We start from the raw sequence: 26,667 nt of genomic DNA, 5'->3' as shown, positions 1-26,667 counted from the left end.
TTTTCCACATTCTTAATGTGTATATAAGTGACAGCAGTGTGAGTGTGTGTGCGTGCATGCGTGCGTATGGGTCAGAGGACAAGTTCTGTTTGGCATTTCTCAGACACCATCCGCTATTTCTTACTTTTAATTTTGAGGCAGAGTCTCTCAGTGGCCTGAAAACTCAGGCTGTCTAACCAGCAAGTCCCAGGGATCCACTGGGGTTACGGGATCAGCCATAGGTCCAGTGCTTCTACAGTGAGCGCTTTGCTGACTGAGCACATCTCCCCATATCTGTCACGTCCCTGACCACACATGGCATGGGGGCTTATATGGGAAGGGGAGGGTTCCCATTCATCAAGCCTTGCCACATGCCAGCCTGGGTTGAGTATTTTCTGTTGTGATCACGATCTTTTCTCTAATGGCCCTGGGTGGGGACTATCCTTATAGCCATTTGGTATCAGGGATGCTGTAGTTAGTTACAGCGTCATAAGAGCTGGAGGTGGAGCCAAGTTTTCAGGACCACGGGATGGTGGGGCACCACTGGCTGACGGTCACACATCCAGCGCCTTTAACGAGCTTCTCTTCTTGCAACCGTAGCCAAGCCCAGAGAGGGTGGCATGTGCTTTGCTGAGGTCACACGGTTGAGTCAGGGCTACTGGGACTCTGTCTAATGCTCCTTCTACCTCACCACATGGCTTCTACATGGGAAGGGGGCCTGAGATGGGCAAAGATCTCTCGAGTGGAATTCGGGCTTCTGCCAGGGGCTGGCGGGTTCTTACTCAGACTCCTCCTCTTTGGCGTCCTTCAGGCTCTCCAGGAACACCTCTTCGAGAATATCAAGCTCCTCCATGGGCACCTGGAGCAGGGAGGTCACATGACAAACGAGGACTCTGGCTCGGGCATCGTAGTGCCCTGCAAAGGAAACAGAACGTCCAGAGTCAGCTCAGGTTTTAAGTCGGTGATGCTAACAGGGGTGCAGACGGCAAACCCTAAACATGGAAGCAAACATAATAGCCCCAAGGAAGCCAGCCTCAGGGTGAATCTTGGCAGTCCCCACTGTCCTCAGGACTGTCCCCTGACCCAAGCACACCAGGTCACACATCCCTGTGTGCCGGTGATCCTCCGAGTAGACCACTCCCACTTTCTATCCTAGTGGCCCAGGGTCATGTGATCCTCTTTCTGTCTGTTTTTGTTTGTTTTCCAGACAGGGTTTCTCTGCTTAGCTCTGACTGTCCTGGAATTCACTCTATAGAACAGGCTGGCCTCAAATCGGGAGATCTGCCTGCCTCTGCCTGAGTCCTGGGATTAAAGGCATGGACCACCATGGTCCAGCTTCATCCTCTGATTCTTAGATAACAAATATCAGTGTCCCAGGACAGGGCTTCAGAATGCTAAGCTCTATTCATCTGTCTTTGTTGCTGCAATAAACTGCTGGGCATAATCTTTTTTTAAAAAATAATTAACTGGATGTGTGTTTGTGTGTGCGCTCACTTGTGTGTGTGCAGGCCACAAGTCAAGTTTCCCCCATCCATTTCCGGCTTGTCTTTTGAGACAGGGTCTCTCCTTGAACCTGAACCTGGCCAGTTTGGCTAGTCTGACCATCAGGTTCCAGCGATGCTCTCCTTCCTGCCTCCCCAGTGCTGGAATTAGAAGTACGCCACTGAGCACAGCTTTTATGAATGCTGAGCACTGACCTCAAGTCCTCAGTCTTTGGTTCTTTTTTTTTTTTTTTTTTTTTTTTTCCGGAGCTGGGGACCGAACCCAGGGCCTTGCGCTTCCTAGGTAAGCGCTCTACCACTGAGCTAAATCCCCAGCCCCCAAGTCCTCAGTCTTATATGGGAAGCAGTTTAGAGACCGCACCATCTCCTGCGCACCAGGTTCTCATGCACACACCTGCTCCTGTCTACATAGAAGGGGTTGAGATGTATCCCAGGCTGGCTTTGAATTCACTAAGTAGTCCAAGCCAGCTTTGACCTTTCAGTTCTTCTACTTCATTTAACTGTCAAACCCAACTCCTTCCCCAGGTTCTAGAGGCTGCCCACGGTCCTTGGCTCTTAGCCACATGACTCAAACCAACTTCCGTCCCCACCTCCGTCCCCCCATTCATATACACACACACACACACACACACACACACACACACACACACACATATACATGAATTGATTTATATATTCATTCATATATATATTCATTCATGTATATATATTCATATATATTCATTCAGTATATATATATATATATATATATACACACACACACACACACACATGAATGAATGGATATACTGTAGCTGTCCTCAGACACACCAGAAGAGGGCATCAGATCCCATTACAGATGGTTGTGAGCCACCATGTGGTTGCTGGGAATTGAACTCAGGACCTCTGGAAGAGCAGCCAGTGCTCTTAACCGCTAAGCCATTTCTCCAGCCCCAACCTCTGCTTCCTACTGGGTTTCCTTTCTCCCTCTTCCAGGACCCCGGGACTCAATCATGCATCCGGATGGTCTAGACCCACCTCCCCATCTCATGATGCTTCACCTGGACACCGCTCCAACGTCTCCTTGTCACATGGGCAGCAGAGTAGGCGTCCCACAGAGCGTCCCACAGAACTGAGGGACAATACCTCTGAGGGGTCCAGAGTCCATCACGCTTTGAACCTTTGTTTTCCCTCAAGATAAGGCTTGGTCAACACTTTATGGCTAGACCCTCTCCAGACCACACCCTGTGCTGGGGCCTGTGGTCCTACATATAGCCTCTCTTGGCGTTCCTCTGAGCAACTGGCTTGCCTGTGTCAGACTAGACGACAGACTGACTCATCCGAATGTCCTATCCCAGCACCTGCCTCCAGTGGGCTGCAGCGTAAGAGCTTAAAATCGGATTTTATTTTATTTTTTTTTTGGCAGAGAGAAAGTTACACGACTTGGCATTCATGTGCTCTACAGTCTCATGGGCCTGTGGAGACGACACAAGTTGTCAGAAATGCAGTTCTCCATTCCTGCTGCCCATCTGTGTTGTTCGAGGATCGTGGTAGGGATGAGGATTCCAGCTGGGGACATGTCTCAGTGGCAGAGCTGGCCTAACGTACACTGGGATCCATGCTTAGCAACACACACACACACACACACACACACACACACACACACACACCAGTTCCTGCCTTGACTGGTGGGGGTGGGGGAAAAGGGTCCTCAGAGCTGGCAGACACCTGTGTTATGATGGCAGCTGCCTACGTGCCCAGAGACAGACAAGCATGGGGGTCACTGGGTTAACACAGACAAAGGCACTCCTTTTTCTTTGAAGGGAATCTTGTGACTCCCAAGTGATAATCAGGCTGGGGAGAAGGGTTTGCCATGGTGATTAATGGGTGGCGATCGTAATTAGCTGGTAATAATACTCCCAGGTCAAGGCTGCAGTGATTCAGGCTGGGCTGCTACGTGCATGAATGATTAATATTCAGGGGTAGTATCAGGTGCAGGGCTCCTTCCTGTAGCCTTTGGGGAGGGTCATTTCCAAGACTGTAGGGGCTGGGCTACAGGACTGGGAGCAGAGCTGTTGGGGCAGAAGGGCCCTGAGTCCTGGGCTATCTCAGATATTTTGGAGCAGGTCTTCCTGCCAGCCTCTCTGGTGACCAATTCACTCATAAGAAGTGGCCCAGCTGTGCATCCATTTTGAGACTCAGGCCAAGCTGCTAGGCACTGGTCTAGGGCAGTGGTTTTCAACCTGTAGGTGGCAACCCCCCAGGATCAAAACAGTAGCAAAATTACAGTTATGAAGTAGCAACAAAAATAATTTTATGATTGGGGGTCACCACACCATGAGGAACCGTATTAAAGGGTTGCAGCATTAGGAAGACTGAGAACAACTGTTTTAGAGTCTTCTGACTCTCCCAGCCCAACATGCAGGCCATCGGTTAAGACCAGAGCTGCTTCTAAGAAGGGCACTGGTTCTTAGCTTGGTTTGAGCCCTTTGCTCCGCCTCCTCTGTTGCTACCACCTGGCATGGGTGTGGCCATTGTTCTCTGACCTCCAGTCACCCTGCTGGTCCCTCCTCTTTCATTATGGTTTCATGTACTCCGTTGGCCCCATGGTAGCCAGAGAGATCCATTAGACCCTTCTGTCAGATCATTTTCCAGTTCAGCTTGAAACTCCAACAGCTCCCGATGTATTTAGAATAAACCCAACACATCTGGCGAAGGCCTGCCATGGCGTCTCCATTCTCAGACCACTGCCTGCCTCTGCTACAGGCTAAATGCACGCACGCTGACCGCAGAGCCTCACACTTGCTGCTTGCCATCTGGAAAGCCTCTCTGCCAGTGCTGCTGGGCCGGCCCGTGCCCACCAGTGAAGCTTCAACTTAAAACACCAACTCCTCGGAAAAGTCATTGGCTCTTCACCTCGGTCACTCTGTTTCCCAAAGGGCAGAGCTGTCAGCCCGCTCCTGGCTGTCTCTTCATACCTGTGCTTAGTAGGTGCACCCACAGGCAGACCACATTCCTCCTGACCTACTAGGTTCTCTGCTGGGTCCACAGCCCCACACGGTGCAAAAGATCTTTGCCATTTCTCTGTGAGATAACTGTTTTCAGGAACTCAGTCTTTCCTTTCTAGGAGACATGGGGGGCGGGGGGAGGGGGACAGAGAGGATAACTTGCTAAGCTCCTCCCCCAAACCTTTATTATAAGCTGAGTCCTGACGATGCTTAGAACATTCTCTGAGGTTCACGCTTAGCTCAGTCCTTCTCAGAGGTCACCTCCTTGGGGAAACGCTTGTGGATGCCACACCACGGCCTCTGTTCTCTTGGGGAGTTTCAGAGCTGGGAATGGAGCGCAGTTGGTACAGCACCTGCCTAGCACGCAGGAAGCCCTGACGTCCATTCCCAGCACCGCAGAAAGGTGGTGCATGTCTGTACTCCCAGCACTTCAGAGTCAGGAGGATTATCCTACTACCTTGTCTCAAGCAAACAAATAAAAACCAGTATGTCGGTAATTTGGTTGCTTCCTTTTTTACTGTCTATCTCTCCTTCTAGAATACAAATTCCAAACCCACTGTGCATCCCGAACTGTCAGGCCCTGCTTGAAACAAAGAGAGGTTTATAATCTGCATGGGTGAAGGGGGTACTCTCTGGAGGAATATAGAGATAGTCCAGTGCTAGGAGAGACCCAAATTATGAAGGGTTAGTCTGGATGAATTCATTGCTCCCTTCTGGTAGAAAAAAATCCTATGATTTGTGGGCAAATAGATAGCTCAGTAGATATGGGTACTCGCTGACATCTGGCGATCTGAATTCCATCCCTAGAACACACATGGTGGAAGGAGGGCTCCCACAAGTCCCTCCCTGCCCCTCACATAGGCGTCACACTCCGTCCCCAGCAAATAAATGGAAAGAAAACCGGACCAACTAACCTGTGATCCATAACCACTAACCCAGGAGTTTCAGCTCTCCACTGCCAGCTTGGCTGCACTCTGAACTATGCTTCTGTTCTACTCTGCTTTCTCAAACCTCAGCTTCCTGAGGAGGCAGGCACAGCTACTCACACCATCATGTTGGAGAGAACAGCACTGGACTGGTCACTTGCCCAGGACTCTTAGCTCCTTGGTAGTGAAGCAGCCTGTGCTCTTGAACCCAACTGTGATGTGTGTGTCTATGGATACAGGTACACCAGGATGGAGCTTGGGGCCTTGGGCATGCTAGGCAAGTGCTCTACCCCAGCCCCAAGAACGCTTTAAATCTGGCACTCTTGGGCTGTCACAGAATCCTGAGTCTGCCAGCACTAGACACAGGAAGTGCACAAAGGCACTTAGCATTGCCCCGTTTTGGTTAAAGGTGAAGTCTTACTGTAGCCCAGGCTGGTCTCTCATTCTCAGTCTCCCCGACTGCATCCTGAGTGCTGGATTCCACTCAGGCACTGCCAGGCTGTCCCTAAAATTACTCTTCATGACGGCACACACGTTCATCCTCCCACTTGTAAGATGGCTCTTCAAAGATTGAGACACAAGTGTGCATCCTGTCTACTAAGTCATGGTGGCAGCTGCCCTCTGAGCTGGGACTGGGAGGGAGGCTAGGAGCTCCCTGCTGTTCTGCAAGAGCTGTATCCTCTTTCTCACGGCCTTGGGGACAACGCTCACAGGTCACACTAATGTTCCTGCCGGCCTGCTCACTGCGCTGCCAGCTCTGTTCACCAGCGTCCCTGAGTCTGAATTTCCAAGAACATTTCTTATTTGTCCCTGCTCTTACTGTAATGAAAAAAATCAATGAAAGAGAAGCCACGCTATACTTCAGCCCCATCCTAGTCACTGCCTGTGACTAGGGCAGAGGGCACAGAGATCTGCTTCAGAGGCTGTCCCCAGCTCTGCCTCCTCAGAGGCAATGCTGGCCGCGTGACTGCACACGTGCCTATGCCACTCAGGCCTGGAGGTGGCACAGCAGGTAGGAGTGGGTTGTGGGCGAGGCTTCAGGATTAGAACCCCACCACCTGACTTCCAACTATGTGGCTGCAGACAGGTTATCATATCCGCTGTGCCGTACGGTCCTCTTGTAACATGGGGACAGTCACTGCATCTGTCTCCTAAGGGATTGTACATCTCCCACCAAGGAGTGTGTAGAAAGGAAGCCGGGAGCTGGGAGCCAGGCATCCAGCAGGCACCCAGTGAGTTCCGCCATAGGAACTGTGTCCAGAGCCCAGAGCCCAGAGCCAGGCCGGTGCTCACAGCAGTAGATTAGAGCTTATTTCCTGGATGCTGCAAAATTAACCGTGAATCCACAGAGCCCTGATTATGAGACAGAGGTGCAGTCCTTCCAGGAGGACAAAGTAGAGTCAGGTGTGAGGCACACACCGCTTTGGCTCATGTGCGTGTACGTGCTGGGTACCCTGGCTTTGTACTGATCCGTGGGGGATCTATAAGAGTCACACGGAGTGCATAGGGCAAAACTCAGGGTTCAGTTGCCCTGGCTCTGAGTCAGAGCTCACGCCGAAGTTCACGCTGCCTTACGTGGAACTTTGAGATATCACCCTGGCCTACCCGCTTCACCTCTGGGGCCTTGACTTCCTCCCTGGAAGTGGGGCTAACAGTACACATTTCAATACGAGGTTACACACTGCACAACGACTCACAATCTATATAGAGGGCCCAAAGAGCACCTTGAATGCCTTATAAGGACGACGGAGAGCAAATAAACAGGCCCCACCTGCGATAGCAACATTCTGATTTTGCACTGATACTTGTGTGGGGGCGGATGCAGGGGCACATGTGTGAGGTCAGAGGTCGGCCTTGGCTGTCAGTGCTCCTCTCACTGGACCTAATGCTTATTGATTCAGCTGGGCCGGCCAGCCAGTGAACACCAAGGCCCTGCCAGTCTCCATGTCCCCAGTGCCGGGATTATAGAGGATTACTGCTGTGCTTAGTTTTTCCACGGGAGTTGGGGATTTGAACTCAGAGTCTCGTGCTTGTACAGTGAGCACTGGGCTGACTGAGCTATCTCCCCAGCTCTGGAGACACTGTTGACTGTCACATGAGACGTGCTATTGACATATAATGTATGGATGGAGGTCAGAGAGGTTGCTTGACATCCCACAGCAGGCAGGATGCCCTTCCACAGAGGATCCTCTGCCCCAGACTTCCACAGAGCCAGCTGTGTGGGAGCTGCCAGCTCAGGGCCATTTACATGCACTGCATGGCTGGTCTTTTACAGCTCTGTGGGCAAATGGTTTGTGGGTTGCTATAGCATAAAGGAAATGATTGGCAGCCCACCCAGTTGCCGATATGGGATCGATTTGTAACTATCACCCCCAGACTGTCAATAAAGGTCTACCTTCCAGGAAGCTCTGAGAAATGTGGCCTTCCATGGTGACTTCCTGAGCTGACTGCATGGGTGCTCATCCTGCCCAACATAGGAAGCAATCCAATCTCCCTGCTGGGTAACCCCAGCCAGCCTCTGGAGGAGAAGGATGCTCGAAGGGACCGTCCAGTTCTGACGTAGGTTTGTTTTCTGAAGGAAGACCATCTGCCTATCATTCTGCTCCTTCCTCTGTGCCCTCTTTCTTCCCATTCACCATCCGAACATCTATCAATCAGTCATCTATCCATCCACCATCAATCCATCCATCCACCTATTCACCCATCTATCCACCTACCCATCCATCCACCAATCTACCCACCCACCCAACCACCCATCTATCCATTCATCCATCCATCCACCCATCCATCCCTCTATCCATCCATTTACCCATCTATTCATCCATCCATATACATCCATATACATACATATATACATACATAATATCCTGCCTACCCACCTGCTTTCATCTATCCATCATTCACTCAGGTACCCACCTATCCATCCATCCATCCATCCATCCATCTACCCACCCACCTTAGTAAGGGTGCTTGGTAAGTAGTATGTTTTCTTAACACAAACACAAAAGGCAGTGCTGATTGAGACACTATAGTCAAAGAAGATGCCCCTGAGAGAGAAGGAAGCCATTTTAAACCCATGCAATGGTCCTGTGAGGGCCTGCGCCAAGGTTTCTCATAGTGTGGTGGTATATGTTGGTGTCCACATGTGCTCATGATGGTTTGCTGGTGAGGTGAGCAGTAGTCACATGGCTTTCTGGTGAGAAAGGAACCTGAGGCAGTGAAGGAGCAAGGCCAAGTCAGATCCTTCCTCCCAGTGGAGAGGCACCAGAAGAAAATGGTGGCCCAAGTGGCCAGGGACCTGGTGTTGGCTCCTAGGCAACTTCTCACTGTGCTTGTCCAAGAAGGCTCCCTTCCCTTTCTTGGCTTTGGTCTCTGCTGTTGACATGAGATCATCCGAAGTGACCTTGATGAGTAAGTCTCAGGTCAGCAAACTGAGGCAAGTATCTGAAATGCTTCCCTGGGGTCAGGGGAGTCGGGTGGCTGTGTGAGCCCTTAGATCCATGCTTGGTACAGAGTGTGTACTCAACACACAATGTCTTTCTTGTCACTGAGATTGCACTATCAGCTCTGGGTTAAATATGCCCTTCAAAAGCAAGCTGGAAACTTAGTCCTAATGCCTGTGTTAAGTGATGCTAAGAGTAGATTAAGCTGGGAGGGATTAAAGCTGCCAGACTGGGTCCCAGCCCTGTCCTGCTTTCTCCCTTCCTTGCTCTTACATTTTCTGCCTCAGGACACTTCAACGTGAAGGCTCTTGTCAGACACAGGTCCCTTGATATAGGACCTGACCCTTCAGAACTTTTTCAGAGATTTTTGCTCTCAGTGAGTTACCTGGTCTCAGGCTTTCTGGCATAGCACAACACACCTTAAGAAAAGGATCCAGAGAACCCATTTCGCCAAGATGGCACCCAAAGCGAAGAAGGAAGCTCCTGCCCCTCCCAAAGCTGAAGCCAAAGCGAAGGCCTTGAAAGCTAAGGCAGTGCTGAAAGGCGTCCACAGCCACAAAAAGAAGATCAAACGTCACCTACTTTCTGGTGGCCCAAGATCCTGCAGCTCCGGAGGCAGGCAAAATATCCTGGGAAGACTGCACCCAGGAGAAACAAGCTCGACCACTGTGCTATCATCAAATTCCCACTGACCACTGAGTCAGCCATGAAGAAAACAGAGGACAACAACACGCTTGCTTTCATTGTGGATGTCAAGGCCAACAAGCACCAGGTCAAAAAGGCCATGAAGAAACTCTCTGACCTTGATGTGGCCAAAGTCAATACTCTGATAAGGAAAGCCTGACAGAGAGAAGAAAGTGTATGTTCCTTTGGCTCCTGACTGTGTTGCCAACAAGATTGTGATCATCGAAAGTGAGTCCAGATGGCTAAGTCTAAAGATACACTTTTTTTTCCATCATAAAAAAAAAAAGAAAGAAAGAAAGAAAGAAAGAAAGAAAGAAAGAAAGAAAGAAAGAAAAGGACCCAGAGCTGGGAAGTTAACTCAGTGGGTAAAATGCTTGCTGTGCAAGCATGACATCCTAAGTTCTGATCCCCCAAACGCAAGCAAAGCTGGACACTAAGGTGAAATGGGACGGGGAAAGAGGAGAGTCTCTGGAAGCTGGTGGGCCGGCTAGCCTAGTGAATGCCACAGGAATTAGCAAAGGGTCCCTGTCCCAAACAAGATGAAAAGGTGAAGACTGACACCTGAGGATGTCCTCTGACCCTCACATGAACACACAACATATGCATACCTTGTAGCATGCCCCTCCCCACAACTGAAAAAACAAATAAAGGACTAAAACTATCCTCTGGGCCCGGGCCTGGACTAGTCTCCCAGGATCAAAGAGTGTTATTGATGACATTGTGAGTCTTCTGGGGCCAAGACTCCAAATTTCCAGCAAAGCTCTGGGGGATGGGGAAGCTGGTAGTGGTGCTGATGCCAGTACTGGTGCTGGTCTGTGGACCACACTGGGAGGAGCAGGCTTAGAGATCTGTTCTAGCAACACAGAATACATTTTTCTTGTAAGCAGCAGCATATTCATGAAGGGTAACCTACGAGTTCTGTCATCCCATTGGGTAGTGACCACACCACACAAACGCTTCTTAGTGAGCACACACGAACAGGCAGGCTACACAGCCCATGTGTAACCTGAGGAAGCCCTGGCTCCCCACTATTCAAGGGTCACCAGAGAGAATGTCACTATTGGGTGCCAGACAACCCGAACCACTGAGCTGAGGTAGCACTTTTGGGACTTCCTCTCTCTCGTCATGCCTCTTTGCAATTCTGCAGGCTCTGTCACAGGTCACTTTCTCCCCAGCCCTCTCTGTTGCTTCCCTGTGGCTATGGACCTCATGCCTGCAAAATGCACCCTGACCAACTTCTTTTTTTTTTTTCTTTTTTCTTTTTTCTTTTTTCCCGGAACTGGGGACCGAACCCAGGGCCTTGCGCTTGCTAGGCAAGCGCTCTACCACTGAGCTAAATCCCCAACCCCCCTGACCAACTTCTAAGCCTGGCCACCTGAGCCCTTGCTGGCTCCTCTCCCATGACATCCGCAGCCTCCTTGACGTTTCTCCTCTTGAACCAATGTGCTTCCTGCCTTCCCCTGAGAGTTTCCCAGGTGTGTGTTTATGGTTCTTCCTCCCTTGAGGCTGTTTCTCATATAGCCCAGAATGGCCTTGAACTCCAGATCCTCATGAGTCTGCCTCCAAAGTTCTATGAATAAAGGCATATGCCACCATGCCTGGCATTAATCATCTAGCCTGGGATTTCCTCATCAATTTTCCCCCTTTTTCACTGGAGGTTTAGGGCCTAAACACTCGGATGAAGGAATAGGCATTTATGAGTTGGCAGAGGGCAGTGGACAATAGCTATGGGGTAGCAGATGCCATCCGAGCAGTTAGGGCTGCTTGGCAGGTAGAATAGCCTGTCCCCCTGCTGCCCTGCCCACCTCCATTCAGATGTACCCGACTCTATGTCAGATAAAACAATTTTTTAGATATCAAATTAAAACTCTCAAGAGGAGATTATCCTGATGAGATGACCTTCCAAGAGATTCCCAGAGGGGAAGTGAGATTCACAGAAGGCAAAGTCCTTAGGAAGGCCAGAAAGGGATTAGGACCCAGAGCATGCAGAAACTTAAACACAAGGATCCCTTTAGAGCCTCCAGAGGGAGCACCATTCTGCTGTCTGCATTTCAGACTCTGGGATTCACAGAGGGCACAGAGAAGTCAGGTGGCTAACAGGAGCCCCAGGAAACTAACTTGGGCAGAATGGGGCCCTGCCACTCACTCAGACACTTTGGCAGATGACATAGTTAACTATCCCTGAGCTGTCTTCATAAAAGAAATCAGCAGATCTATCTCCTGAACTTATTCAACAGGATTTTGTTAGGTGCCTGGCCCTAAGCTTGACCTGCTGGAAGCTCCCGGGTAGTGGAAGTGTTTACCAAGGAGTCACATAAGAAGGTACAAAGCCACTTTTGTGGTCCCCACTGGAAGGCGCAGTGACTTCCCCATGTGTGAGTTCTTTGTCAATCTGACCAGGTTTGGAATCACTGTTAGGCTGTTTCTGACAAGCTGTGACTGAGGAGGGAAGACCAGATCTGAATGTGAGCAGTTGCAGCTCAAGGGCTGGGGACCAAGCCTGAATAAAGGAAGGGAGGGAGGAGAAAGTCGGCTACAGCTGAGTGAACATCCCTGCATCTCCCAGGCCCTATCTGTTTGGAACAGCTGTCACGGCCCATCCTCTACCCCAGACTTTTCCAGCCCAACCTGGGCTGCCCTTCCCCCAACTGCCCTTCCCTGTATAATCCAGCCATTTTGGTTACCTGGACTTTTTATCCGTCCCCTGACTATGCTCTCCCTCAAACCTACAATAAAGTTTCTGCTTCTCTGTACTTGGAGCAGTCAAGTCCTTCCTTTATATTTCTTTTTTCATTAAATAAGAAATCATTTTTTCTTACGCTTATCCATTTTTAAAAAACTTTTTTTTTAATGTGGGAACTTTTTTGCCTGCACATGTGTCTGTGTACTGTGTGTGCTACAGAGTATCGGGTTACCTGGGACTGCAGTTATAAATATGGCTACTTAGAATTGAACCCAGGACCTCTAGAAGAATAGCCAGTGCCCTTAACCTCTGAGCCATCTCTCCAGCCCCAAAAGTCTATTTTTATTTTTTTTAAATTACTTATTTATTATTTATATCAGTACATTGCAGCTGTCATCAAACACACCAGAAGAGGGCATCAGATCCCATTACAGATGGTTGTGAGCCACCATGTGGTTGCTGGGATTTGAACTCAGGACCTCTGGAAGAGCAGTCAGTTCTCTTAACCACTGAGCCATCTCTCCAGCCCCAAAAGTCTATTTTTAAATTAAAATAAACAGACAAACAAACAAAAAACCCAGGAGAAACCAGTCCCCCATTATCATCAACTACATAGCTGAGCTTCCCAAAGTTGGGGAAAACCCAGGGGTCAGACACTCAGTGGATGAGCCTCTGCCCTGGGATAGCATCTTCCCGTAGTGTCCTCCGCAGGATAGTGCTTTCTTTCAGGTACTTTGTCACAGCAATAAGAAAAGTGCTGGAAAGGAGGGCCACAGCTGTCCCCGACAGTGTGGTTTCAGGGTGGTTTGTAGGCCCATGGAAGGCTTTGCAGGACCACAGTGGAAGGGTGTGAGCAGCAGGTTAGAGGATTCTAGAATGCTGTACGCAGAGCTTACTGGGCCATTCTGGAGAGCCACCCATAAAAGGCTCCAACTTGTGAAAACATGAATTTATTTGAAAAAAAAAAAAAAAGAACTGAGAGCCATGAGGCCTTCTCTGCTTGAGCTCAACTTCCTAGGAAGTGCTTTCCCAAGAACAGGCACTAAGGTGTGAGGGAGACTACAGCTACTTAGCGGGTGTGCTGGCTGGTTTTACGTCAACTTGACAGGAGTTAAAGTCATCGGAGAGGAGAGAACCTCAATTAAGAAAATGCCTGTATAATATCCATCCAGCTGTAGGGCATTTTAATTAGTGTTTTGGGGGGAGGGCCGTCCCAGGCTGGTGGTCCTGGGTTCTATAAGAAAGCAGGCTGAGCAAGCCATTGGGAGCAAGCCAGTAAGCAGCACCCCTCTGTGGCCTCTGCATCAGCTCCTGCCTCCAGGTTCCTGCCCTGCTTTTTTGAGTTCCTTTCCTGACTCCCTACAGTGATGAATGTGGAAGCATAAGCTGAATAAACCCTTTCCTCCCCAACTTGCTCTTCGGTCATGGGTTTCATCACAGCAGTAGTGACCCTGGCTGGGATGGCAGGTGTGCACAGTGCAGGGGTTATAGGGTCCTAGACGCTTGCACCGAAGTTCCAGAAAGCTGGGCACTCTGGGAAATGTGTGGCAGAGTTAGAGTCCCTACAAGGAGGCCTCAAAGAGACCCCTGGAAAGTGGGGTTGCTGGAGCTCGGAGCCCAGCACATGAGGAGGGACCACCAAGAGCTCGGATGTCAGATCGAGGTTTTCAGACCGTTTTCTCTGTCCTTTCTCTAACTGCATTCCTTCCTCTTGGAATGGGGTTGCTTACTCCGTGCCTTCAGATATTGGGGATATGTAACTTACATCATTGATTTACAGAGACTTATAGTTAAAAGACCACCTTGGGTATCAGAAAAGACTTTGGCCTTTTGGACAACGTTAGGACTACTAAGATGATCTAAATGCATGTTGTGTTATGGGGTGGCCACAGTCTCTGAGGTCGACATGGGTAGACTGTACCACTAAAAATTATGTGTCAGGGTATCACACTGACGAGGAGGGAGATGTGATGACTCATCCTCAGTGACTCAGGGCATAGCTGTGAGTGTGTTCCCAGACAGGTTACACGAGGAAGGAAGAGTCACCCTACGTGGGCAGCACATGGGCTGGGGGCATTCAAAAGAAAACACAAATGGAACCAGCATTCATCTGTCTGCCTCCTGACTGTGGATGCAGTGAGACTGGCTACCCCCACTCCCACATCTTTCCCACTGGGATGGGCTGTGCCCTCGAACTGTTAACAAAAATAAATCTGCCATCCTTACGTCACTTTTGTCCGGCATACCAACACACCCAGCAAGTGAGGGCTGAGTGGAAGGAGGAAGGGACAAAGCAAGCAGATGGACCAAGGACAGAAAGTTCTGGCGTCCAGCCTGGGGAGCATATGCAAAAACGGAAGGGGACACTTAGAGAGCCACAAGGAGCCATGGCTGGAGAAGCTACACTTGGGGCTGGGGCTCCAGTGAGGAGGTAGGAGAGAGGATGAGCAGCCCCCTCCACCCAGGGCCTTGAGGCCACATCCGAGGTGCTGGAATTCCTTGCTGAGTATGAGGCAGGGAGACAAGGGTGGCCACACAGGCCTCCAGAATGTCACTGAGACCTAAGTGGACAGCAGGGAACTAGCTGGAGTGCCATCAAGGAAGAGACCCCAGCTGTCACCTCGGAGGCCATGATGCTGCCCCAGGATGGTGGGTGGAGGGGAGTGGATAGATTTGAGGATTATGGGGCAGAAAGTTAAAGAAGCCCCATCAGTATCGCACGGTGCTCATCCAGGACGTTGGGCAAGACACAGGTGCAGCATGGTCCCTGGCTTCCCTCCATGTGGGCCACACTGTAAAGGCAGCAAATCCACTTACCATCCTTGAGTGAGAAGCTCAGGAGGTCCTGTGGGAAAAGGAGACAGAAATCAGTGAGCTGCTGACAGGCCCACACCTGGCTCATCAGACAGGCACGTATTGACTCCCACCAGGTAGCGACGGCAAAAGCCCCCACCCTAAGTACAGTGGGGAGCCAGGTGCCACCTGTGCATGTGGGTGAACTCGCAGGCCAAGGAGAGGAGGGAAAGGCCCTGTGGCCTGCCTGTGCATGTGGCTACCAGCAGCCCATGCCACAAGCTCTGACCACTTAAACTACACCCAGAGAGGGTGGGTGACATGCTCAAGGGCACACAGCAAAGCTGCTGCTTCAGAAAAAAGGTCACCATAGCTTGGTAAAATGCAGGTTCTGGGGTCAGACCGCCAAGGTTCAAATCTTGGCTTTGGCTACTTATTAGCTGGGTGACCTTGGGCAAGAAACTTAATCTCTCTGTGCCTCAGTTTTCTCGACTATATAGTAAAGATGATTATACAGGTTAAACATTCCTAACTTAAAAATCCAAATTCCAATGTGTATATATATACATATAAATATAATATATACATATATACATATATGTGTGTGAAACTATATATGTGTATAAATGTATATATGTATGTATAACTATATTTTTAAAAGATTTATTCATGTGCATGCCTATGAGCACATGTGAGTTTATGTGTACTATATGCATGCAGGAGCCTGAGAAGGCCAGAAGAGGGCGCTGCATTCCCCAGAACTGGAGTTCCAAGAGCAGCACATACTCTTAATGGCTGAGCTGTGCCTCCAGCACCCCACTCCCAGTTCTAAAAATATTTCAAGTGAAAAAAATTCCATACTGAGAACTGTGGCTTCACACACAAAAGTGTTAAAATCATATGAAATTATGTTCAGTCTATGGATGTAAGATACACAGGAAACAAACCTCCACTTTGTGTATAGAACTCCTGTGCCATCTAAAGATACTTATTATGATATGTAAGTATTCCAGTTGTGGGCTGCTGGGGACAGAGAATAAGTCACGTCCCTTCCTCATCAGTCCTGGGGGCTGAGATGGCTGTGTAGCCCAACATTCCATCACCATATACTCCGGTGATCATAGCTGACCCAGAATCATCATGGTAGAAACCTTCCCTACTCATTTAATGCACAGAGAGTGCTTAGAATGAAGTCTTGCCTTTACAGACGTTAACACATTTGATTCTCAAACAACCTCCTGCAGTACGTGACATAGACCCAGTACCCAGTGCCCAAAGTGCTTGCAACCAGAAGTCCCTTCAACCCTTCCAATTGGGAGGGGGAGGGTGGAATATTGTCTTAACGTTTATTTTTATTTTATGTATATGGGTGTTTTAGATGTATCTGGCTGCATCTGTCTGTGTACTACATGTGTGCAGTACCTGTGGAGCCCAGAAGAGGGCGCTGTAGATGGAACTGGAGTTGTAGATGGCTATGAACTGCCACCCAGGGGGCTGGCGTACCTGACTGATGGCTGATGGGTTGTCTTTCAGAATGGGGTCCTTCAATAAAGTCTGAGCAAAGATGTCATCTCCTTTGCCTCCCAGGCCGCTGGCAAAGGCCATCATGGTTGGGAGGACAGTTTCAGACAGATGCAACCATTTCACCAGGCCCGTCACAAATTCTGAGCAGAAGGAGCTGAAAAGAGATATGGTTAGATCCGGACCTTCTGGAGAACATGGGCTGGAAAGGCCAATGGCGGGGGAACAGGGTCACACATGTCAGCCTGTGACTAGGGTCCAGGAAATGGAGAGACGGTTCACACAGAATCCCAGGTGACACAGCTCCTACCTTCAGTCCCTATCAAGACTTTTTACCGAGAGACACAGAGGTGAAGGCAGCCGGCGGCTGCTGCCTATGTGACCTGACCTAGAGCCATGCTGGGTTACAGGAACAGAGAAGTGTGAGGACAGAGGGAGAGACCGAGTCCCAGCAGCCCCAGCTCCACCTGCAGAGTTGGATGTCAACCCTGGGGAGCCAAGAGAAGCGCCTGGATGTCTCCAAGGGCTCATTTCTGGGATGATGTCCACCGTGAAGGCGGGATCCTCACTTCAGCAGGTGTGCTGCTGTACCGCCTACTACAGGACAATGTGGCCACTGTGGAGAGGTGGGAGCCCCGTGCCCTCTGAGATAGACGTGCACTGTATCTTGGGGACCACGGCTGAGTCCACACTGGCTTTTGATGTGGGCTGCCCTTGTGTGCAGGGCTGAGCTTTTGGCGAGGGGTGGTGGAGCATGGGGAACAGAAGTCATTAGAAAGCAGAGAAATGGGAAAAGGTTAGCCTAATGGAAGAGTTCCAGCCGGCATACACCGCCCTGGCCCTCCAGCCCAGGGCTCTGCTCCCCACAGGAAAACTGGACTCCCTGGAGGTGAAGGAACCTAAGGAGCCCCCTACGCTTCAACAACACAGCCCATCCATCCCATTCCTTACAGTTGCTGAGGCGCACAGAGGCCTGTAAGGCTAGGGGCTATTGCAGGGTATGGTGGGAGCCAGGGTCTAGATCCTGTCTCTGCTGTCACCAGAAGCTAGTCTGAAGTAGAGATTATTAGGGCTCCCCCGGGAACCAGCACTTATAGACAGGAAGGAGGGGACAGAGCTAGGCACAGGGCAGAGGGCAGCTGAGCTGTCTGTCACCATCTTGAGGGACACCTGAGCTGATACTGCTATTGACCCTGGGGGAAGCTCTCAGATGAGGTGCCCCAGTGGCTTCAAGTGGTGACTATGCCAGCTATTTGGGGAGTCAGGTGACATCTTGGGAATAGGTGACATCTTGGGAATGTGGTCCTGTGTAGCTGGGGCAAACAGCTCAGGGCTGAGCTGACAGCCCCTCTTTCATTCTTTCATTCTTGTAAGGAGAACAGAGTGCCATAGCAACTTGGGAAAGTAGCCTGTCCTTGCTGTCTGTGCCTCTGAGTCCTTGTCTGTAAAATGGGTTTAAGAGACCAGCTTTAAAGGCTGAACACAGCATGCAGACAATGCTCTGGTAATGACAGTTGGTATCATAGCTATTGACAGGTGACTGAGGGAGACACAAGAGAAACGGATGATAGTTTGACCATGATGTCAAATACCCTGGGGAAGCCTCAGAGTCCCCACTTCACCTCTCTTATTTTCTAAGGCTATAAAATGAAGGTGGCATTGGGACCCACCCCAGGAGCTATATAAGAAGATAAATTAACAGGAGCAATGTGTGGCATCTGTAGACTGCAGTAAATGTTATCTCCTGCGATCGCTTGTGATAGATAATTCACTTCCCTCGGATCATCCTCGGGGACTGACCTAGGGTAGCAGATGGGTGTGGACAGGGATGGCTTCAGGAATGATTAGTGGGTGAACAGACAGCAATCAGTGTATGCAGAGGAATGGCTCAGGGCCAAGAGAGTAGTCTAGCCTGCCGGTTATTGGGGAAGGCTTAAAGAATAGCTTGTCATAGGAACACAGGGTTAAAGAGCACAGCCACCGCACACTGCCACTGGCTGTGTGGTCCTGGGATGGGTTACTCCACCTCTCTATGCCTCGGATTTTGAATATGTGAAATAGTTGTGATAGTGATGAGACCTAGTTCCCAGGGTTGTTGGAAAGATTAACAACGTTACTACCTGTCCCGGGCAAAGAATGGCCCATGGGAGGCACTACCTACTGACATATTTCCAAAATGGTTGCTCTCTATTTACTTCGGCTGCTGTGATAAAACACCCTGACAAAAACCAGCTTCCAGGGAAAAATGGTTTATTTGGCTTACAATTCTAGGTTACAGTCCACCACCTCAGGGAAGTCAAGACAGGCACTTATCTATACTCTTAATCAGAGATGGAACAAGTCCACAGATCCTTACTCGTTTCCTTGTTCCCGGCTATGCAATCCAGCTCTCTTTACCTTTCAGGACCTCCTGCCGAGGGAATGGCGCTGCCCATTGTGGGCTGTGTCTTCCTACATCAGCTCACTATGGAGACACTCCTCCAAAGACATGCCCATAAGTCAATGTGATCTAAATAGTTCCTCATTAAGACTCTTCCTAGGTGGTTCCCGGTTGTCAAGTTGATCAGCACAATGGTCTAGTGAAAGCCTGTGCATGCGTGCATGCGTGTGTGCGTGCAAGGCCTCAGCTTCCGTCTCCAGCACCATCAAAAATGATGTATGCCAACAGCAGCAAAGGCAGTGATGCTCAGACATCTAAGTTTGCCTGTGCGAGGTCTTTCCACACAGACTTGTGGAATTCTTACTAGAGCCCCAGGAGGTCAGGGAGGTCTTAGATCAACCCCTGCCCCCCAGATATGGCAACCTAGTTCCAGACATGGTAAGTTTTAGCTCTAGACTCACACATCCGTCTTGTGCCCCCAGGTGCCATACTTACCCACCAGGGAGCCAGCCCCTCTCCAGCAACTGCACCACCCAGAGTATTATGTGTTTGCCACTCACTAAGATCATCCTTACAAGTAGGACACCCTGGTTTCTGGGGTTCAAGCTCTCCAGGATCCCAAAGGGGAACAGGGGCAAGGCTTCCTTGGAATCTTGGCTTCCTCATGCTTCCTCCAAAGTTCCTCCCCTCATGGACCACAAACTATAGCCTTCAGGAATCTGGCCCCTAGCTTGTTTTTAATCAATAAAGTTTTATTGACACATAGCCATGCTCTTATAGCCACTGTGGGGCTACAATAGAGAGGTTAAATAAATAACTGACACAGACCACAGCCTGAGAACCAAAAATACATGAGCCTTGGCAGAAGGAGTTTTTGCTGAACTGTGTCTACCCAACCAGTTTTGACTTTTTTTTTTTTTTTTTTTTTGAGATGTGGTCTCAGTATATAGCCCAGGTTGGTCTTGAACTTGTGATATTCCTATCTCAGCCGTCTGAGAGCTGATGTTAAAAATCATAAGTGCAGCAGGATAGAGGGCTGGGCCTGGAGTTGCTGCACCTGGCTCTGCATTGTTTCTTTGGTTTTATTTTGGTCTCTTTCTTTTGTTCATTCATTTCTTTCTTTCTGCGGTACTGGGACTGAGCCTCATGCATGCTAGGCAGGCACCCTACTGCTGCCCATCGTCCCTGCCCCCAGCTTTACATTTTGAATAAATCAAAACAATTGTGAGGAGCAGCATCCAGGATGCTCACAGAACAGATAAGAAATAAATAGTTGAGACACTAGCTTTGATGTCCCACGAGGACAAAAACAGCCACCAACTGTTTTCTAAAGATAACAGAAACCAACAGCGGCCTATCTGGGAGTTAAAAAGAGTTTTTTTTTTTTTTTGTTGTTGTTGTTTGTTTGTTTGTTTTTTTTAATGTATTCTGCCTTAAAATTCAGATGGGTAGTGACTTCAGATGGGTAGTGACTGGAACACAGGATGGGACTGAGGTGAGGAACCAGAGAGCCTAAGGAGAATACTGGGGGACATGGGAACAGAATTCACATCCCTGCACCCCTCTTAGCAGTGTCAGAACAGGTCTGCAGTCGGGTTTAATCAGGTCCTTCTCAGGATGTACTCAGTTTATTAGGTGGAAGTGGGGTACCCAGCTCATCTGTTTAGGGGGGCGCTGTTGGAAAGATGGTGGCTTCCCAGGCTGGGTACAAGTAAGGGACAGAGAAACTGTTGAACTCTCCTAGAGAGTTGAACTCTCCTAGAGATGCATAGGAGCTTGCCTGGTATGGTGGTTTGAATGAGACGTGCCTCAGGCATCTGATATTTGGTCCCCAGTTGGTGGCTTTTGGGGAAGGGTTAGGGGGTAGGGCCTTGTTGGAGGAGGCATGCCATTGGGGTTGTGAGGTTTCAGAGCCTTCTGACAGATCCAGTGTGCACTCTGCCTCATGAATGCAGCTTCTGAGAATGTGAGCTCTCAGCTGTTCTTGTCACCCTGTCTTTGCTTTACAATTGTGAATGCTAATCCTCTGAAACCGAAACTACAATTAAATGCTTTCTTTTATAAGCTCCCTTGGTCATGTTATCACAGCAATAAGAAAGTAACTGAGACGCCTGGGAACAGAATATCCAAGATGTTTCTCACTGCTAGATGAAGGCCATAGGTAGAGTTAGTAAGCACCCATTACCAGGTATTGAGCCCCTACTGTGTGCTGGGCACTGTGCTGTTTATCCTACAGATGCAGAGCTGGATTGCTGGCCTTCATCCAGCTTAAGTCAACCTCCCAAAGTCACAGGAGACTGGAAAGTATCAGAGTCAGGATGTGACAAGAGCAGAGCGCGAAGCCGTAGAAGGTTCCCTTGCTCCCTGAGCCAACCGTTGCTGTCATTTTCTTGGGGACTTCCCTGCAGGCCAGGGCTCCGTTGAACTTTGGGAAGGTCCTGGGATTCTAAGGTCATATCTGCCTTCAAGGAGCTCAGCATACGGGGGTGGCAGGCCTGGGAAGCACTCCACCGGGGACTGGGGTAAGTAGCCACGTGCCCTACACAGAGCAGTGGGGAAGGCATCCAATTGCCCCATGGGGTGAGGGCAGGTTGGGGAAGCCTACTCGGAGGCAACCTCAGCCTAGCAGGCAGTACATTCAAGAGTCACAGAATGTTTGAGGGAATGGCACTGTTGCTGCTTTCTTGGTAACATCTCTCGCCTCTGGGCTCTCTTTCCTTCTTCAGACTTCAGAGTCCCTTAGCTCCTGCTCTGTCTCATCCTCACGGTAAGAAGGTTTCCATTTCAGCTCCACCCTACTGACAAAGATGGACCCTGCTGTGCCCTCCCTCCATGCCACATTTTGAGTGCCCAAACCCTGCCCCACCCAGATCCTTTCAGACTGAAACCCAGGCTCCTAACCACCCCACTACACTGCTGCTAATGTGTGCCATAAGCCCACAACTGGTAGATAGCATCAGTGACAGACATTAAACACATATAGACACCTAACATTCCTTTGTCCCCACGATGCCCCCATCTCTGCTCGCCACTGTCATATCTGTTGGAGGAGGGGTGGGCTGTCTCCCGGGACTAAGCATCAGAGGGCTCCTGCTTCTCAGTTTCATCAACATGGCTGGCACTATGCCCAGCACACAGTAAGTGCTCAATAAACATGTTTTATGAAAGAATAAATCTCTTGTCCTACTGGAGGGGAGGAATGGAGTCTGTTGTTCATCGCATACACAATGCCTTCCATGAACTGAAATCATGCCTGGCACAAAAGATGCTTGGGGACAGCATACATGAGAGATAACTGAATGAGGGGCACCTCATCCTCCTATGAGGCTGAGATTCCCAGAGGCAAGGATGGCCCTGCCTGAAGCTTGGGTTTATCTGTGGCTGTTGGGAGTCACCTCCCTGAAGTGGCCTGGCCTTCCCTCTGAGAGACAAAAAGGCTCACCTTTGCTCAGGTTCTGGAAACAGCTGTGACAAAGAGATGCCACACAGGGCGGCATAGGCAAAACGGTTGGCCTCCGAGAGCTCTCGCCCCAGGGGCTGCTGGGACTCCCCTTCTGCAACTGGCTCTGGTGCCACAGGCAGCCTTGGGTGCGGCCGGTTCCATGTGGCCATTCCCAGCTCCTGTAAGAGAGAATCCCAGTGAGATGCTTCCAGAAGAAGATGGAGGTCCCTGGAAGACACAGAAGTCATCTCTTACAGACTAACTGTAGAGGCCTTGCCTGTGATCCTGGCCCCAGGAAGGCTGAGGCAGGAGGATTATAAGTTCCCAGTCAGCAAAGACTAACATGTTATTGTCACTAAAATGACTTCTGTTCATACCTTGTTTTGAGATGGATCTCATGTAGCCCAGGCCAAATTCAAAGTTGCTACATAGCTGAAGATGGCCTTGATCTCATGCATACACAGGAGTCCATGCATACACAGGACTTCCATGCATACACAGGACTGGGGAGGCAGAGGTAGGCAGATCCCTGTGGGTTTAAGGCCACCCTGATCTAAGCTAGCTGGGAGTATACAGTGAGACCCTGATAAATAAATAAATAAATAAATAAATAAATAAATAAATAAATAAATAAATAAATAAATGCATGCATGCTTAGGACACTCAGCAGAGAGACGTTTCGCTGGTGTCTGGTACAGAGTACAGGTCTAATAAACGGTTAAGGTCTAATACTGGGCTGGGAATACAGCTGAGCACCTGCATGCTCCTGACCCTGGATCCATCCCTACTGTACCGGGAATAGGAGATGCTCCTGACCCTGGATCCATCCCTACTGCACCGGGAATAGGAAATGCTCCTGACCCTGGATCCATCCCTACTGCACCGGGAATAGGAGATGCTCCTGACCCTGGGTCCATCCCTGGTACTGCACTGGGAATAGGAGATGCTCCTGAAACCACAGCTCTCATGAGGTAGAGGCAGGAGGGTCCCGAGTTTAAAGTCACTTCAGGCGATGCAGCTGGAAGCCATCTCCGCATACACAGACCTTGTCTTGAAGACTAAGCTGTCAGTCCCTGGGTGCCAGGACTGTTATTCTAACTGCAGGTGGCAAGAAGGGCTATGGTACACAGTTTGCACATCCACCATCAGCCTCAGAGGAGATCCAGTGAACCTGGCCACAGAGCCAGCAATGGCAGACAGACAGACTAGCTCTGAGCCACTGACTCTGTTTTAAATAATGGCCATGATTCTAACTTCTGAGTTTAACAGCCAATCCCATAGTCCTTACCCCCAAAGTTTGTTCATGTGTGTATAAATATACATATATATGTATATATCATATAGCTAATACACACATATATGTATTTTTTTACAAACTATCTCTCACAGCCAATAACGTTTGCCAAACATAGTTAAAGCAGCCAACATTTTTTAAAGGGTACACTTAGATATCAACTTTATTTAGGATAAATTGGACACTGATTAGTCTCTGGTCTCTGTAATATTTATATGTTTTAACAGTGAGTCACAGTTGGCAAAGCACTTTCTAATTTATCTAATTCTCACAAGTAGGGGTTGGGGATTTAGCTCAGTGGTAGAGCGCTTGCCTAGCAAGTGCAAGACCCTGGGTTTGGTCCTCAGCTCCGGGGAAAAAAAAAGACAAACTAATTCTCACAAGAACCACATAAGGTTGAGTAGGGAGTGAGGCGGTAGGATTCCTCCCTACAGCTGACACATGCTCACAGGGAGGCCAAGCTCCTTCCTCAGTGTCATAAAGTAAATGAGCAAATAGGTCTCACTTGGACCTTTGATTTCAAACCTCTTCTTCTCCCCTATACTCTGGCATTATCCACCTTCCCTTGTTTCAGATGGAGAAACTGAAGCCCAGAGAGATGAAGACCTCAACTGAAGTCACCCAGTAAGTCTGGCCTCCAGAGGTTGCTCCAGGACCCTAGGCTGGAGACTGCAAGTGGGTCAGCCTGGTCCTGAGGGCCAGCTGCCAGCACCGTGGTGGGGTAAGGGGTCTGCAGTACGATGAGAGGGCCACACTGTCAGCAGCTCCAGCAGTCACTGCTTTGCCATTTAAAGGTGGTAGTAATTACTCCTATTACCCAGGGGTAGCCCAAGATGGTACTGTACTGGTCTGGCACCTGGGCAGCCTATTAATTTCTCTCTTTGAAGAAAGGGCAGCCTGTGACCAGACAAGCATGTGCCTGCTTACTCCTAACCACCGGGGAGGAGCATGCTAGGCACAGTGAAAGCCAAGCTCAGGCCAGATGCACTGGCTCACTCTCCACAGTGCCCTGCTGTGCAAAGTGTTCTCTACATAGTGGGCTCATAGCCTTTGGGTCCTGACCAAACCTGTCACTCTCCTGTTTGAAAGCTTCCCAACACTGGCTGCCATTAGTGGTTCTCAACCTTCCTAATGCCGAGACCCTTTAACACAGTTCTTCATGTTGTAGTGATTCTCCCAACCATAAAATTACTTTGTTACTACTTCATAACTGTGATTTTGCTACTGTTATGAAGTATAATGTAAATTATCTGATATGTGACTCCCCCAAGGGGTCGGAACCCACAGGTTGAGAACCAATGGCTTCCATGCTCCACCCCGCCCCCCACTCCTGTCTGCTGCAGAACCCTATCTTGTGGTCTGGAACCTGTCTTGTCCCTCCCTCCCTCGACACACTGTATGTCTCTTTGCTCTCACATCTGCCTGTTGCCTGCTGCTCTTCTCTGAGCCTCTGCAGGGCCCCGCCCCCTGACATCCTGTCTGGCTTCAGCCTGAATATCCCTTCCTCTGGGAAGCCTTCACTGACCACCTGAAGGTGTCTTTGCTCCTCTCAGCCAGCGCCCTGCTCGACCTTAATTATGCTGCTCTATAATTAAAAGAGTTGTATTGGCCTGATGTTGTTTGTATTTCGATGTTAATTCTGCTTCCTCAAGAGGGGTTGCCCCAAGGAGCAGTCCATCACATACTCAGGTGATGTCATGTGAACCTTCTCCCTATTTTAACTGGTCAATAAATACCAGAGCCTGTGATTGGGCAGTGGAGGTTCAGCGTGGGGACAGGTAGAGAAAGGGAGAAGAGCCAGACAGGAAGGAGAGAGGAAAGGAAGAAGAGAAAAAGCCACCGTGGAATAGAAGAACGAGCAGGAGGGAGGAGAGCCACCATGGGCTAAGGGCCAAGAGAGCGTGGCCCTGAAGGCTGCCCAACTGGGTTAAGAGAAACCCAGACAACACAGTGAATAGTAGTGATAACATATTTAAAAATACAAGGCTGGGGGTTGGGGATTTAGCTCAGCCGTAGAGCGCTTGCCTAGCAAGCACAAGGCCCTGGGTTCGGTCCCCAGCTCCGGAAAAAAAAAAAGAAAAGAAAAGAAAAAAAATACAAGGCTGTGTGTGACTTTCATCTAGGAACATAAATGACGGGAAGGACTGGCAGGATGCCTGGCACAGTCGGTGAGCATTTGCTGTTCCTGCCTAGGACCCAGGCTCCGTTCACAGCACCTTTAACTCCGGCATGGTATATCTGGCGCCCCCTTGTGGCCTCTGTGGGCACCTGCACACACATGGTACATATAAATACATTCAGGTACATATATAAAAAATTTAAATCTTAAAAAAAAAATGAATGGGGAGGAATCCAGACTCTTCTCAGATCTAGTTGTAGACTCTACAGCCTTAACACTGCACCCAAGTCAGGAAGCACTCAGAAGAGATGGGTGGTGGAACAGCATAATCCGGGAAGGCACGGGTGAGCAGGAGGGGAAGGATACAGGGGACCTGTGTGGATGGATGCGAAAGTATATGTCAGCGGAAGGGCTGGATAAACACTCTACTGGTAACAAGCAAGATGGAAGGTTACCAAAAACGAAGCAGGAGTAACAAAAGAGAAGGGCCAGGATGAGAGCTGAAGAACAAACAGGAGCTAGTCACACAGGGGTGGGCGGGCTGGAGGGGCGTGTCCTGGGCAGAGGGAACAGATAGGGGTGGGCGGGCTGGAGGGGCGTGTCCTGGGCAGAGGGAACAGATAGGGGTGGGCGGGCTGGAGGGGCGTGTCCTGGGCAGAGGGAACAGATAGGGGTGGGCAGGCTGGAGGGGCGTGTCCTGGGCAGAGGGAACAGATAGGGGTGGGCAGGCTGGAGGGGCGTGTCCTGGGCAGAGGGAACAGATGGGGTGGGCAGGCTGGAGGGGCGTGTCCTGGGCAGAAGGGTCAGGTAGGGGTGGGCGGGCTGGAGGGGCGTGTCCTGGGCAGAAGGGTCAGGTAGGGGTGGGCGGGCTGGAGGGGCGTGTCCTGGGCAGAAGGGTCAGGTAGGGGTGGGTG

The 26,667-nt window shown here is 49.9% G+C and overlaps 1 protein-coding gene and 1 pseudogene across 13 annotated transcripts in view; one reads left to right on the top strand and one right to left on the bottom strand.

Moving 5' to 3' along the window:
• Positions 1-26,667, bottom strand: part of Tmco4 (transmembrane and coiled-coil domains 4) — a 78,035-nt gene that overhangs the window by 39,190 nt on the left and 12,178 nt on the right. For all 13 annotated transcript variants that reach the window (XR_015620029.1, XR_015620031.1, XR_015620030.1 and 10 more), the window contains 4 exon segments: positions 22,341-22,519; positions 16,501-16,675; positions 15,022-15,049; positions 762-894 (listed from right to left, as the gene is read on the bottom strand). Coding sequence is in view for 10 of the 13 variants with exons in the window: in XM_087550716.1 (XP_087406842.1) it covers positions 762-894; positions 15,022-15,049; positions 16,501-16,675; positions 22,341-22,510 (506 nt within the window). In the remaining 3 variants the exon portion in view is untranslated.
• On the top strand, positions 9,293-10,365 carry LOC148006122 (large ribosomal subunit protein uL23 pseudogene; annotated as a pseudogene).

The sequence above is a fragment of the Rattus norvegicus genome, chromosome 5 (genome assembly GCF_021556685.1).
Source record: "Rattus norvegicus strain SHRSP/BbbUtx chromosome 5, alternate assembly SHRSP_T2T, whole genome shotgun sequence".
NCBI lineage: Eukaryota > Metazoa > Chordata > Mammalia > Rodentia > Muridae > Rattus > Rattus norvegicus.
Note: the sequence above shows the minus strand (reverse complement) of the source record. Positions and strands in the feature narration are given on the sequence as shown.